The 13,952-nt window shown below is 46.0% G+C and overlaps 1 protein-coding gene across 1 annotated transcript in view; it reads right to left on the reverse strand.

Annotated features, from left to right (window-relative positions):
• The window catches only part of ATP7A (ATPase copper transporting alpha), a 63,231-nt gene that overhangs the window by 4,706 nt on the left and 44,573 nt on the right, over window positions 1–13,952 (reverse strand). The window contains exons 15-21 of the mRNA XM_060249224.1: window positions 11,188–11,382; window positions 10,840–11,022; window positions 5,560–5,767; window positions 3,715–3,861; window positions 3,311–3,453; window positions 796–999; window positions 220–337 (exon numbers count right to left, since the gene is read on the reverse strand). Coding sequence (XP_060105207.1) covers window positions 220–337; window positions 796–999; window positions 3,311–3,453; window positions 3,715–3,861; window positions 5,560–5,767; window positions 10,840–11,022; window positions 11,188–11,382 — 1,198 coding nt within the window. The remainder of the gene's footprint in view (window positions 1–219; window positions 338–795; window positions 1,000–3,310; window positions 3,454–3,714; window positions 3,862–5,559; window positions 5,768–10,839; window positions 11,023–11,187; window positions 11,383–13,952) is intronic.

Below are 13,952 nucleotides of genomic sequence, written 5' to 3' on the forward strand. Positions count from 1 at the left end.
TACAATTCTATGATTCCAGGTAGCCTCTAAGCCAGAAGTTTGTCACCAGTTCAAGTTTCTAATGTTCCTTGGCCTGTGCGGAGCACTGTTATTTTAAATGCAGCTTCCAGGTCCTTCACGCGGCTCCTTCCTAAGGAAGTCTACTGTTCCTTCCTCACAACTAACCTGCCAGGGGATAGACAGGCACCGTTATGCAGATGGCAACAGCAAGACACCTACCAGCAGCCACAGGAACGCCAATGAGATTGTAAATGAGAGCAAAGACAAAGTTGATTCGTATCCTTTTAACAGTCTTCCTTGATAAATCTATACTTGCCACCACATCCAGCAAATCGTTCTGCCAAATAAGCATTTACAAGAAAAGTTTTTATCAGAGATGGAATTCATTGTACACTTCAGGGTTGCTTGTAAAGACTAAATACGGCAAAAGGGAAGTGACTTCTTTACCCCCAGTCCAGTCCAGCCCACCTCCTCTAGGCCACGCAGAGAGGAACCAACGCCTGCTACCAGACAGCCCCTCTCCCAAGACAGGCCTCATCCTGTAGCCTTTTAGTACAGGCCCAAGAGCCACAGACTTGCATACACACACACACACACACACACACAGAGTACCAGTCATAACAGGGGCCACTGTATCTCACTCACTCCTTTCCCCGCTACTTAGAAACAAGGGTCCCAATCCTCTCTTGGCAATGGCTTCGTGGTGCTTCAAAGCAGCCATTTTCTCATGTGTGACTGAAAAAACATGTCAACACATCCGGTCTCTGAAGCCTTAAGGTCAGGTCTGTCACTCACCCTGATCAAAACCACATCAGCTGCCTCGATGGCCACATCCGTGCCTGTGCCAATTGCGATCCCAATGTCAGCCATGGCCAGGGCGGGGGAGTCGTTGATGCCATCTCCCACCATTGCTACTCGCTTCCCTTCTTCCTGCAGCTGCTTCACTTTGGCAACTTTGTGGGAAGGAAGTACTTCTGCAAACACCTTCGTGATGCCAACCTAAAAGAAAAGGGGGGGGGGGCAAAATCCATCGGAAAATTCCCAAAGCACAAGAAATCCAGGGCACAGTTAAGAGTGACTCGACAAAAGGCCCGAACCCAAAAGCGATGGTCAAAGTGGTGAGAGCAGGTGTTTGTGGGCCTGCCTTCCCTGAAACTGGAGCAGTTATTATATAGCATGTCAGGGACAAAGTCCATTAACTTGTGAGAGGGCACTGCCAGGCACACATTCTGAGATGCACTCAGGGAACTAGTTTGCTGAAGCATTTTTTTGTGTGTTACAAAAAAAACCTGACAGTAACAAGCAGGATCTTTGGGTGTGATCTGTCAGCCAGTTACAGATTCATGTAACACTAATAGGAGCCAAACTACATTTTACCAACTTTTCGACAAAGTGGAAACTTATCAAAAGCCTTACTGAAATCAAGATAAACTGTGTCTGCAGTATCCCCCTGATGCAGCAAAGTAGTAAAAAAAAAAAGGTTTTAAAAAAAGAGGGAGTTAAGGTTAATCTGACATGACTTGTTCTTGAGAAACCCGTGCGGGCTCTTCGGGATCATAGCTGTCCTTTCTAAATCCCCAAGGACTGATTATTTGGTGGTTTGTTCTAAAACTTTTCCAAATATAGATATAAAGCTGACAAGTCGGTAGTTATCTGGATCCTCCTTCTCCCCCACTTATTGAAGGTGGGGATAATATTTGCCCACCTCCAGTTTTCCAGCACCTTACCTGTTCTCCAAGAATTCTCAAAAATAATGGCCAGAGATTCAGAAATTACATCCACAAGTCCTCTTAGTACCCTTGGATGCAATTCATCTGGGCCTGAGGACTTTGTTTCATTTAAAGAAACTAGGAGTTTATGTACTACCCCTCTGCTGCAACTCCCTTCCCTCATCATGTGTTCTGTTTCTGCCATATTCAGTACCTTTTCCCTCACAAGGGAAGACTGAAGAAAACTAGGAATTGAGCAGTTCTGCACTCTCTTCATCACCTGTTACAATTTCACTTTCCTTTTCCTACCATGTCTTTACTCTTTTTCTTATTTTGTACATAAGGAAAAAAAACCTTTTTGGTTGTTTTTAGCTTCTCTCACTAGCCTAAAATCATACTGAGCTTTAGCTTTTCTAACTTTCTCTCTACAAGCACTGGTGATTTGTTTATATTTATCCTTGGCCAATACAAGGCCCTCCTCCCATTTCTGAAATGAGTCTTTTTCTATTTCTCAAGTCCTCAGAAAGCTGTTCATGGAGCCACCTTGGCTTCTTTAGAGTCCTCCCATTTTTCCTCCTCATAGGAATCATTTGTGATTGTGCCTTCAATATTTTGCTGTTAAGAAACTCCCACCCCTCTTCAACTCCCTTCTCCTTAAGTACTTCCAGCCATGGGATTCTATGCAGCACAGCTTTATGTTTGTCAAAATTTGCTTTCCTGAAGTCTATCCTATATGTCTATGTAAAGCTTTTCCCTTCCCCAAGACTGTAAATTCCAAAATCACATGGTTGCTACTACCCAGGGTGCCCACTACTTTCACCTCAGCAACCAATTCTTCCCTATTAGTGAGAATCAAGTCCAAGATAGCAGATCCCCTTGTTTCCCTCTCCACTTTCTAGAAAATGAAGTTGTCAGCAAGACAAGTCAGGAATTTATTTGAGCTTTCATTTTTTGCAGAGTTGGACTTCCAACAGATGCCCAGGTAACTGAAATCTCCCTCAATTCTATTATTCCAATTGTGTCATCCTACCAATTTGCAGTAATGCCTATTAGGTCATAGTCCCCTTCCTGTATTAGGACTTCCAGTTCCTCCTGCTTGTTTCCCATACTCTGTGCATTAGTGTAGCGACACTGGAATCCATGTTTTATACTCCCTGAGGTTTTTGTTTCTGTATTTACCTTCAAGTTAATGTTACCTAGCCTATGTGCCACTCCCTGCAAACGTTTAGTGTTTTTATCTCCAGTTATTGGCATCACACTAGGCTTTGAATTTTTGTCTTGCTCCCCTATAAGATTTGGTTTAAAACCCTCCTTATTAGGTTTGCAAGGCTCTTACCAAACACATTTTTCCTACCCTCGTGAGGTGCAAACCATCTCCTAATAGAAACATGCCATCTTGAAATCGCAAGCCATGGTCCAAATTTCCAAACCTTTCCTGATGACACCATCTGTGTAGCCAGTCACATGCTCCTAAAACACACATTTGCTATTTTGATCTGTAGTACTTACACCTTCAGGCTGAGTAAGTATTAGGAAAGTTAACAATTGCACTGCTGGTCTAAGTGACAAAGGAGGCTAAGGACAGAGATCTAGCAGCTTACCTGAGAAGCAATAGACCTGGCGGTTTTGCTGTTGTCACCAGTCATCAAAACAACTTCTAAGCCCATTGCCTTCAAGGTGTGGACAGCCAGCTCTGCTTCTGGTTTCACTGTATCAGCAATCGCTACTAAGCCACACAGCTCCCCTAGAAAGACATTGTTGACAGTTCCATTAATTCTCCTCCACTTTTGGAAGGACACACAGAACTTCTCTGCCTAGAACAATACTTGGCTTCCTTCAGTTATTCCGTTTTCCTTTCTATAACCCCAAGTGGCATCCCCCAGATTAAAACATCAACACCACAACTGTCTCCTGGTGTAACTTTTTCAGAAGCCAACTGCTTTCACCATCTTCTTTTCAATATAAAAAGCACAAAAGCAGAGCAGAGATCAAGTGGCAAACTTACCATCCACAGCCACAAGAACAGCAGTACGGCCTCTGCATTCATGTTCAGTCATAGCATTATCAACTTCATTTTTGAGAAGAAGACCATTTCTGGCCATCCATTCCCGATTGCCAATAAGAACAGAATACTTGTGGGAATCCCATGTCACTGAAATGAAAGCAGTAGTTCAATTAGAAGTGGTGACAACAGCAAAAAGAAGTTCAATTAGAAGTATATGGTCGAGGACCTGCCTACCTGAGGGACCGTCTCTCCCCATACGAGCCCCAGAGAGCACTGAGGTCAGCAGGGAAGAACAAGCTGACTATCCCTGGGCCAAAGGAGGCGAAATTGCAGGACACCCGCACACGGGCCTTCTCTGTTGCAGCTCCATGCCTGTGGAACCAGCTCCCAGAAGAGGTGCGGGCCCTGCGGAGCCTAGACCAATTCCACAGGGCCTGCAAGACCATCCTTTTTAGGCTGGCCTTCGCAGACTGCTGACTAAGGATGGCCGAACTGATGGACCCGCCAAAGTGACTCTGTTCAGTGATCTTCGCCATTATGCAAATAGACAGAATAGTGCCAGGAACATCACTGCTATTGTTAAATTATGTAAACTGGAATGATTTTTAAGATAATGCTGATTCTAAATTACTGTACAACTTTTTATTTGAATATGTTGTTAGCCGCCCTGAGCCTAGGCGGGGAGGGAGGGATATAAATAAAATTTATTATTATTATCTAAACATATTAAGACTATTCAATAACATGTAGCATCATTTCCGATGAATACTAAACACCTGGAAACCTTTATTTGTGGCAAACACTAGTTGAGGGGTCAGGTTTGTGCAGCTTGGACAGAATTGTGGTTAGAACAAAGCTATATAACTGTAGGGGGCATCTTCAGCTAACTGTACTACTCCAGCTGAAGGAAAGGGAATTCACAGGCTTGAAACTTGCATGTTACACCCTCGCATTCTGCCTGACTATCATGTGCAGAGGAACAACTAGGTTGGAGTTCAGTAGTACCGTAGAGACCAACAATATTTCCAGGGTGTTGAGTTTTTGAGAGACAAAAGTCCCCTTTATCGGAAACAATCTACTGCAGACCAAGATGGCTACTCTCTGAAACTATCCTCATGTGCACAGGGTTTCTGGGGGAAACAAACATGTGCCCCCTTCTCCCACCAACTTGGGTCTTGGTTACATAATTACAGCAGACAGACTTTATTTTAAAGATTCCTTTGACATTAACAGCCCACTGCTGAGAAGAGGTCACCTTTCTAATTCTTGTTTTCAGACCCGGGGTGGAAAATGGCTGCTGTTTAATTAGTTTCAACATTAACTGTTAACTCCACGTACTTAAGGAGGAAGATTTTAGTCCAGTGGCACCTTTAAGACCAACAAAGTTTAATTCTGGATATCAGCTTTTCTTGTGCATGGACATGGAGTTTATACCCAGAATATAACTTTGTTGGCCTTAAAAGTGCCACTGGATTCAAACTTTGTTCTTCAGGTCAATATGGCCAACCCCCTGGATCTAATGGCCACCTAATTAAGAAAGAACTGTGTACATGTATATGCAACAGCAAGGTTCTTGACCACATCATCTGTTGCCACACCACAGGTTTTACTTCATGTAGCTGACGAACTGAAAGGTTTAAACTGCAGCAGTTTGGTCCAGCATTTAGGTGCCATTTCCAACAGAGCCTGAGAATGGGGATCTTGCAGCATGTGAATACCTCAAGACATAAAAGGGGCCCCACAGCTTGAGCCAGGCTCCCAGGTGCAGGAGGGCTTCTATATCTTTGCCACTTTTAAAAACCAAACCAAACAGATGCCTAGTTCACACATCACTTTGTCACTTACTTGGCAACTCTTCATCAATAATCAAGGCAGGCTGCATGGAGTCCTCCACCTTCTCCATTTCCACAAGAGCTGCGTTTCTGACATTGTTTTCTTCAATGCTCTCTCTTCTGTGTATTAAGGCACCAATATTTGTGACCTTACAACTAATGCCACAGCCTGGGACTACCTGGAAATCAGTGCAAGTGCCAAGAACGCCTGTGTTCAATTCCTTAAAATAATAATAATAATAATAAAAAAGGAGTTGTCAGGTGCAACCTGGGATTCAGAAACCCTGCACTAACTAGACAAAGCTATCTTGCAAAACAAATATGGCCAAATCAAAAACTATCATGCAAGCTGAAGAAATAAAACACAAAAATGTATAAGACTGAAAGAGGACGAATAAACTCTGCACATGAAGAAAACACTTCAGCAAGGCATACTGAGCTGAATCCAAAGCATAGGGCGGCCAGGTTTAGCTAAGTGCCAGTCAAATAAACTTCTCTGATGAACAATAGATAAAGTTTATTGTAGACTGAAAGCAGACCTAGTTCACATGACAATGGCTCTGTCAGAACTGAAAATAACAATATAGTTTAGGTTAATGATCAGGATTCTGCACCAACTTCTCCTGCTTAAGTTTCCTCCTGCCCAAAGTTTATTCAACATCAAACAATGTCGGGACCATGGAGATTAACAATCAGGAAACAACAGAAAAGATACTCTCCGTGTAATTATATCAAAATACAATTACAATACTTTCCATTCACAACATAGTATTACAATGTAAATTTCAGTGATAAATACCATCCAAAGCACACAACTTCATTACTGTCCATAAGATGATATCAGGTTCTTTCCAAACAATACAGTCCGATGATGCAAAACTGGTCCGTTCTCGTTTCGGATCCTTATGATCTTTCCTTTGGGACCGTCTTATCAATTTTGAATGCAGTAGTCTGATGGTACCTTATTTCTTTTTGTTTTCCAGGCTTTCCCCAATGCATTTCATTACTAGAACGCTACTGTTCTTTCTCCATCTTTCAATGAAATGCTGAAAGATGGGGAAAGAACAGTAGTGTTCTAGTAATGAAATACATTAGAGAAAGCCTGGAAAACAGAGGAAGGATCATAAGGATCTGAAACGAGAACGAACCGGTTTTGCATCGTCGGACTGTATTGTTTGGAAAGAACCTGATATCATCTTATGGACAGTAGTGAAGTCGTGTGCTTTGGATGGTATTTGTCACTGAATTTGTTACTGAAATTTATATTACTGTGAATGGAAAGTATTGTAATTATATTTTGATATTGTTTTGTAACACAGAGAGTATCTTTTCTGTCATTTCCTCAAAGTTAATTCAAAACAGTTCTCATAATATTTAGTCCATAAATAGTTTCTCAAAGCATCCAAGGTCATGCCAGTTAGAACATAGCATTGATCAGGGGGATGCGGCATCTGGTGACATGGCAACAAGGTAAGTGATTCAGCCTCGTACAGCAGGGTGAGTGATGTTCTATGCAAAGCAGTGCTAGTTATATGTCCCTCCCCACTCCATACAAGGTATAGGAGACACAATACCAGAATACAGTTACGTAGAGCATAATATGAATGCAAATACATGAATGCAAAATATGGCAAGAAGAGATTCCTGACAAGGGCTAGATCAGAGATGGGCACATTATTACCTGGATTTAAACCCCCTCTCATATTTGTTCCTTAAACTGCTTGTTGGGAACATTCGCCACTGCTCTGAAGTATAAGACAGTAGGCTGATGCAGCCCCAAAATGGCTAGAGGGCCATTAAGAGCAATCAGGTGGGAGAAAGGACAACCTCTGCATCTCCACCCAGTACTGAGAGCTCTGATTTGGATGCTGGTGCTGGAAACAGAATGCCACTCAAGTCAAGACAGAGACAAAATGGTGCTCGGCCACCTTCCAGTCTACTTCCCATCCCAATGGTAGCAGGTAGTGGGACCAAGAGGAAATGCTCGCCTCTGTCATTGGTGTTATGTAACGCCAGATCCATAAATAATAAGACCGCAACCCTTAGGGAGTTTCTGCTACGGCAGAACATGGACCTGGCTTGCGTGACCGAGACCTGGGTGAGGGACGGGGAGACAGTAGCCCTCTCCCAGATGTCCCCCCCAGGATACTCGGTCTTTCACCAATCACGGATGAGCGGGCGGGGGGGAGGGGTAGCTTTACTCATACGGGAGGATTACTCCTTTCGGGCTCTCCCGGATCCAAAGATTGATGGGATTGAATGCACCGGTCTGGCATGGGATGTTGGAGAGGGGTTGGCAGTTTGGCTGGTGTACCGTCCGCCCAAAGCACCAGCTAACGCCTTACCATCACTATTGGAGGCAGTGGCGGGCTGGGCGTTGGAGTACCCGAGGCTTATGGTCCTGGGTGACTTCAACGTCCATGCCGACGACACGGCCTCTACTCAGGCGATGGACCTAGTGTCGTCCATGGCGACACTGGGACTCTCTCAACTTTTCACGACTCCCACGCATCAGGCCGGGCACACATTAGACCTGATCTTTGCAGCCGGGATTTTGGTGAACGATATCGCCGTAGAAGCGGTACCATGGTCGGATCACCTAGCCCTTAAGGCCCGTGTGGGGACGCCGCCCCAACCCTGTATGGGCGGAGAGCCTATTTTGGCTCGCCCTCGGGGCCTGATGGACCCGGAACGGTTCCAAACGGCCCTGAGGGATCCCTGGCCCACTGGCAATTCCCTCGATGACCTGGTGGAAATCTGGCAAGGCCAGCTATCCAGGGCTATCGACGAAATTGCACCCCGGCGTCCTCTGCGCCCTCGTATGAAGCTGGCTCCATGGTATACCTTGGAGCTGCGCCAGCTGAAACAAGGGCTCAGACGACTAGAGAGGCAGTGGAGGCATACTCGGGACGAAGCAACGAGAACATCCTATAGAACGTTTATGAAGTCTTATGAGGTGGCAGTCAAGGCTGCAAAGAAAGATTACTTTGCAACCAAGATTGCATCTGCAAATTCGCGCCCAGCACAATTATTTAGAATAATTGGGGATCTTACAACGTTGCCACAAGGCAAACCAAATGTTAGAGAATTAGAAATAGGCTGTGAGGCATTTGCGAAATATTTTGCAGATAAAATCTCGCTGCTCCGCCAAGACCTGCCTACCACATTAGATACAGTGAGTGAAATTGAGGCTCCGTGCCTGTCTTCGGGTTTAGTGCTGGACCACTTCGACCCACTCAGCCTGGAGGAAGTCGACAGAATCCTCTCTGCTGCTCGCCCAACAACATGTGATCTGGACCCTTGCCCCTCTTGGCTGATTAAATCTTGCCAAGGGGAGCTTAGATGTCCTTTACGGGACATCATAAATAGATCCCTTTTAGAGGGGCATTTTCCAACACCTCTGAAAGAGGCTTTGGTCCACCCTCTCCTGAAAAAAGCTACAGCAGACCCAGCCGAATTGGCGAACTACCGGCCGGTGTCCAATTTACCGTTTTTAGGTAAAATTATTGAGAGGGCTGTGGCGTTGCAGCTACAGAGGTTTCTGGATGATGCTTCTGTCCTAGACCCATGCCAGTCTGGTTTCCGGCTGGGCCATGGGACGGAGACGGTGTTGGTCGCCTTGGTGGATGACCTCCAGCGGCAACTGGATCGAGGCGGCGTTGCGGTGCTGATGTTGTTAGATCTGTCGGCTGCATTTGATACAGTCGACCATCGGCTACTGACGCGCCGCCTCGCCGACATTGGGGTTGAGGGGTCGGCCTTGCAATGGCTTTCCTCCTTTCTCCTAGGTCGGGGACAGAGGGTGGCTATCGGGAGCGAGCGGTCCCAGAGGCGCACACTGGATTGTGGGGTGCCTCAGGGAGCAGTTCTCTCCCCGATGTTGTTTAACATCTATATGCGCCCCCTTGCCCAGATTGCCCGGCGGTTTGGGCTGGGTTGCCATCAATATGCAGATGACACCCAGCTCTATCTACTAATGGATGGCTGGCCCGACCCCGCTCCAGGGAACCTCGACTGGGCATTACAGGCTGTTGCGACATGGCTCAGGCTGAGTGGGCTGAAGTTGAACCCAGTGAAGACAGAGGTCCTATGCGTGGGTCGCGGCGCTCTGGGAAGAGAAATAGCTCTCCCGGCCTTCGATGGTGCGCCATTGAAAGCAGCGCACCAGGTAAAGAGCCTGGGTGTTTTACTGGAGCCTTCACTATCGATGGAGGCCCAGATAGCAGCCACTGCCAAGTCAGCATTCTTCCATCTGAAGCGGGCAAGGCAGTTGGCCCCTTTCCTTGAGCGCCGGGACCTCGCAACAGTGATCCACGCAACGGTCACCTCAAGACTAGACTACTGTAATGCCCTCTACTTGGGGCTACCTCTGTGCCGGACCCAGAGATTGCAGCTAGTGCAGAACGCGGCGGCCAGGCTGTTGTTGGGACTCCCGAAACGGGAACATATACGGCTGGGGCTACGTGAACTGCACTGGCTGCCGATTATATACCGGGTCCAGTACAAAGTGTTGGTCGTTACCTTTAAAGCCTTATATGGCCGAGGACCTGCCTACCTGAGGGACCGTCTTTCCCCATATGAACCCCAGAGAGCACTGAGGTCAACGGGGAAAAACCTAATGACTATCCCTGGGCCGAAGGAAATTAAATATCAGAGTACCAGAGCACGGGCCTTTTCGATCGCGGCCCCTACCCTATGGAACCGACTCCCCGAGGAGGTGCGGGCCCTGCAAAACCTTGAACAGTTCCGCAGGGCCTGCAAGACCACCCTTTTTAAATTAGCATATTCGGACTGCTAAGAAAAACGGTAATCAAAGGTCCGCCAATGTGGTCTAAAGATCTATACCGCACCATAACTGTATTTACTGGATTGGTTTTAATTTAATGTTTTAATGTCTTATTGTTCTATATTGTAAATTTAAGGTTTTATTTATTACTGTATGTTTTGTGGAATGTTGTTAGCCGCCCTGAGCCTGCCAATGGTGGGGGAGGGCGGGATATAAATGAAATAAATAAATAAATAAATAAATAAATAAATAAATAAATAAATAAATAAATAAATAAATAAAGTCACAGCCCTCAAGCGTGGACAGAGATCCAGGGGACAGCTTTTACGACAAAAGATCTGCTCATTCCTGAGCTAAGCCCACAGGTCTCCTTCCATGAATCAAGTTGGACAATGCAGAGATCTAAATCTTCTGCAACTGTTTGCTCACCACAGTAGGTTACCACTTGACAAGCTGTCTTCCTTACCGCCCTCAAAATTTAAGGATGCCAGCTATCTATCACTCTACCTGTTTGCAGTATTTTGTTACAGCTGTTCCTAGTGGGTGCTCACTGTTGCTCTCTGCAGTCCCTATTAATGCCAAAATCTTATTGCGAGGCATCCGGTTACTCTCCACAAGGATTTTGACCTGCATGACCACTGGAGTTCCATGAGTGACAGTCCCTGTCTTATCGAAGACCACCACTTTAACCTGAAAGATGGGACAACACATCATTAATTATTTAAAGATCAAGCACTTTTTTATAGAGTTTGCCCATGTAGTTTGGAATGAAGATATGACCGACATATTCCCAAACAGACTGTGGCATTACTTTTTGGCTCAACCAAAACACACCTCCCACACCAAATTTCTTACCTTATGTGCCATCTCTAGTGGCTCTCCGCCTTTAATCAAGATGCCATTTTGTGCTCCAACCCCAGTACCCACCATCACAGCCGTTGGGGTTGCTAATCCCAATGAACAAGGACAGGCAATACACAGCACTGTAATGGAGGCTTGGAAAGCAAAACGGATTATCACTTCAGTCCTTGAAATGCTCTTATTGTAACCCTGTGGACAAAAGAAGGGTAGCAGCTTAGGATCCGAGCAGGGCTAGAAGACGAGCTAGACCATGCACTTTGGCTTGAATGAGTCATCATGCCAAGCTACAGAGATAAGGAAGGTTAGCTACAGCTTTGCACAACAAAGACCAAGTCTGGTGTTTAGAACCAGAAACTTTTGTCTGCCACAGTGTCTGAACCGACAAACCACGATTGCGGTCGCTACTCTAGCTCCTACTGTATGAAGACAAAAAAAAAAATTTTTTTTGGGGGGGGGGTAAAATGTTACCAGTTCTTGATCCCAAAAATCCATATGCACACTAATATTGTTAAGATTTATTAGAAGTCAGGCTTAGAGCATAACCTTCTGCTTAGAAGGCCATTGCCAAGAATGGCTCATTAAATGCATTGGATACTATTATACATAGAAAAAGTACGTGCAAAAGTCTCTCCACCCCCAGTGTCCATTACAGTTCCCATGAGCTGGTACCAGAATGCATAACACATCTCAAACTTTGGCTGGGTTCATCCCCAATCCTGCCCAGGACACCTGATAGTCCAAGAAGTCCAACTCCCCTCAGTGGAACTCACACTTGGATAATTTAGCAAACAGTTTGTGTTTATACAATGCCTCTAGGACCTCACGGACCAATTTCACAAGGAATGGGAGGTCTTTTGAATAAATCAACATATCATCTAAATACACGACCACTACCTTGTACAAAAAATGATCAATTTCATAAACATTCCGGGGCCCCTTGTATCCCGAAAAGCATCACAAAGTACTCAAATTGCTCCAGTGGGGTGTTGAATACTGTTTTCCAGTCATCCCTCTCTTTGATGCGGATTCTGAAATAAGCATCTCATAAATCCAGTTTGGCAAATATTTTCCCTTTGGCCACCTCCCCCAGCAGGTCTCAAATTAATGGAATTGGGTATACATTCATGGTGGAAATTGTATTTATCCCTCTGTGCACAGTCACAGGCCCCATCTTTCTTTTCCCTGAACAGAACGGGGATAGCGTGGAGGGAATTGGCAGGATGGATGAACCCGACAAACTTCCTTAGTTCAGCCTTTCCCCCCATGGCTCATCGAATACAGTTTCACCTTTGGTAAAGATTCTCCGGGTATAAGTTCTATGGCACAATCAGTCACCCAGTGGAGTGGTAGTACATCAGCCTCCTGTTCCTCAAACACTTGACTCAGATCTTGGTACTCAGGAGAGATTTGTCCCAAATCCTCCCTGGTCAGACAAACAGCTTCGAGTATGGGTTGGTCCCTAATCAGTGTTCCAGACATGGGCCTTTTACACAACTCTCTAGGAAAACAGTCCCTGCTTGCTCCAATGCAAGTAGGGGTCATGGTCCGTCAGCTATAGCACCCCCAATATCACAGGGAAACTAGCAGATGAGGTCACTACAAAGGTTTGTTCTTCCCAATGGTGGCCCATGCCCACAGGTACTGACTCTCTCTCTGAAGTACAAGGGCCCCCCTTCATTGGGGTCCAATCCATCTGCTCAAACCTGATGGGCTCTTGCAGCCTCAATAAGTCCAGTCCTAGCCCTGTAACCACAGTGGGGGTGATTAAGTCATGACTGTACCCAGAATCTAAGAGGGCGCACACCCTGATGTGGGACTCCAACCTGGGGTTCACTGAAGTTATAGGAAAATAAACCAGAGTTCCTTTATTTCTCACCCAAGGTGGTGTGTCGATTCCTCAGACCTGCTGCTTTGTGCCTCTCATAGCAGGTCTTGTTTGTTTCCCAATGGTGAAGATATCTCAGAGTCACTCCCTGACAACGAACCAGGTTGAGGGTCTGCGGGTTCCCCTCGTCTGGCTGCTGTGGCCCCTTCACTGGCTTTGGCCGTAGACCTATCCAGCTTCAGCCTGAGACCTCCTTCCCTCAAAGTGTTCTTCCCCTTGGCTCCGGAGGGGGTGGCAGAAGTTCTTGACAGCTCGCAGCAAAGTGGTTGTCCACTCCACACTCCAGGCACAGACCTAGCTTCCTCCTCTGGTTTCTCTCTCTTTCTGAGAACTCTTGTTTGGGTTGAGACCTCTTCCCACGGGGCTCTCGGCTACTTCTCCCATGGCTAGCTTGGTGCTGCTGCCATAGGAGTTTCACCACTTGCTCCTGGTTCTCAATCTCGCACACCAACTGTATCCATCCTGTGAGGATGTGGGGGCTGTCCTACACCATTGCTTTTGCCAGGAGATCCGGGTTTAGACCGGATCTGTAAAATTCAACCTTGACCCCCTCCAGTCAATCATGTACCTTTGATGCATACACACAGAACTCTGCTAAGTACTCACACACAGAACTACCCCCCTACCGTCAGAGCATCCTTTTTTAGTTTGGTATAGGCTCTCTCCCCTTTGAAAGGTCTTTGTATTATTTGCACAGCACCCAGAGAAACCCTGCAAGGTCCAAAGTTCTACTGCCTTGGCTTCATGCAGGGTGACATACCATTTAGCAGTAGTCCTCCCAACTGGGCACCCAGGTAATTCACACAGCTCACTTCTGATTGGAAGGTATGCCCCCATTCTCGCAGAAACTCTCAGGCTTGCACCACAAAGAAGC

This window comes from Heteronotia binoei, chromosome 11 (genome assembly GCF_032191835.1).
Source record: "Heteronotia binoei isolate CCM8104 ecotype False Entrance Well chromosome 11, APGP_CSIRO_Hbin_v1, whole genome shotgun sequence".
NCBI lineage: Eukaryota > Metazoa > Chordata > Lepidosauria > Squamata > Gekkonidae > Heteronotia > Heteronotia binoei.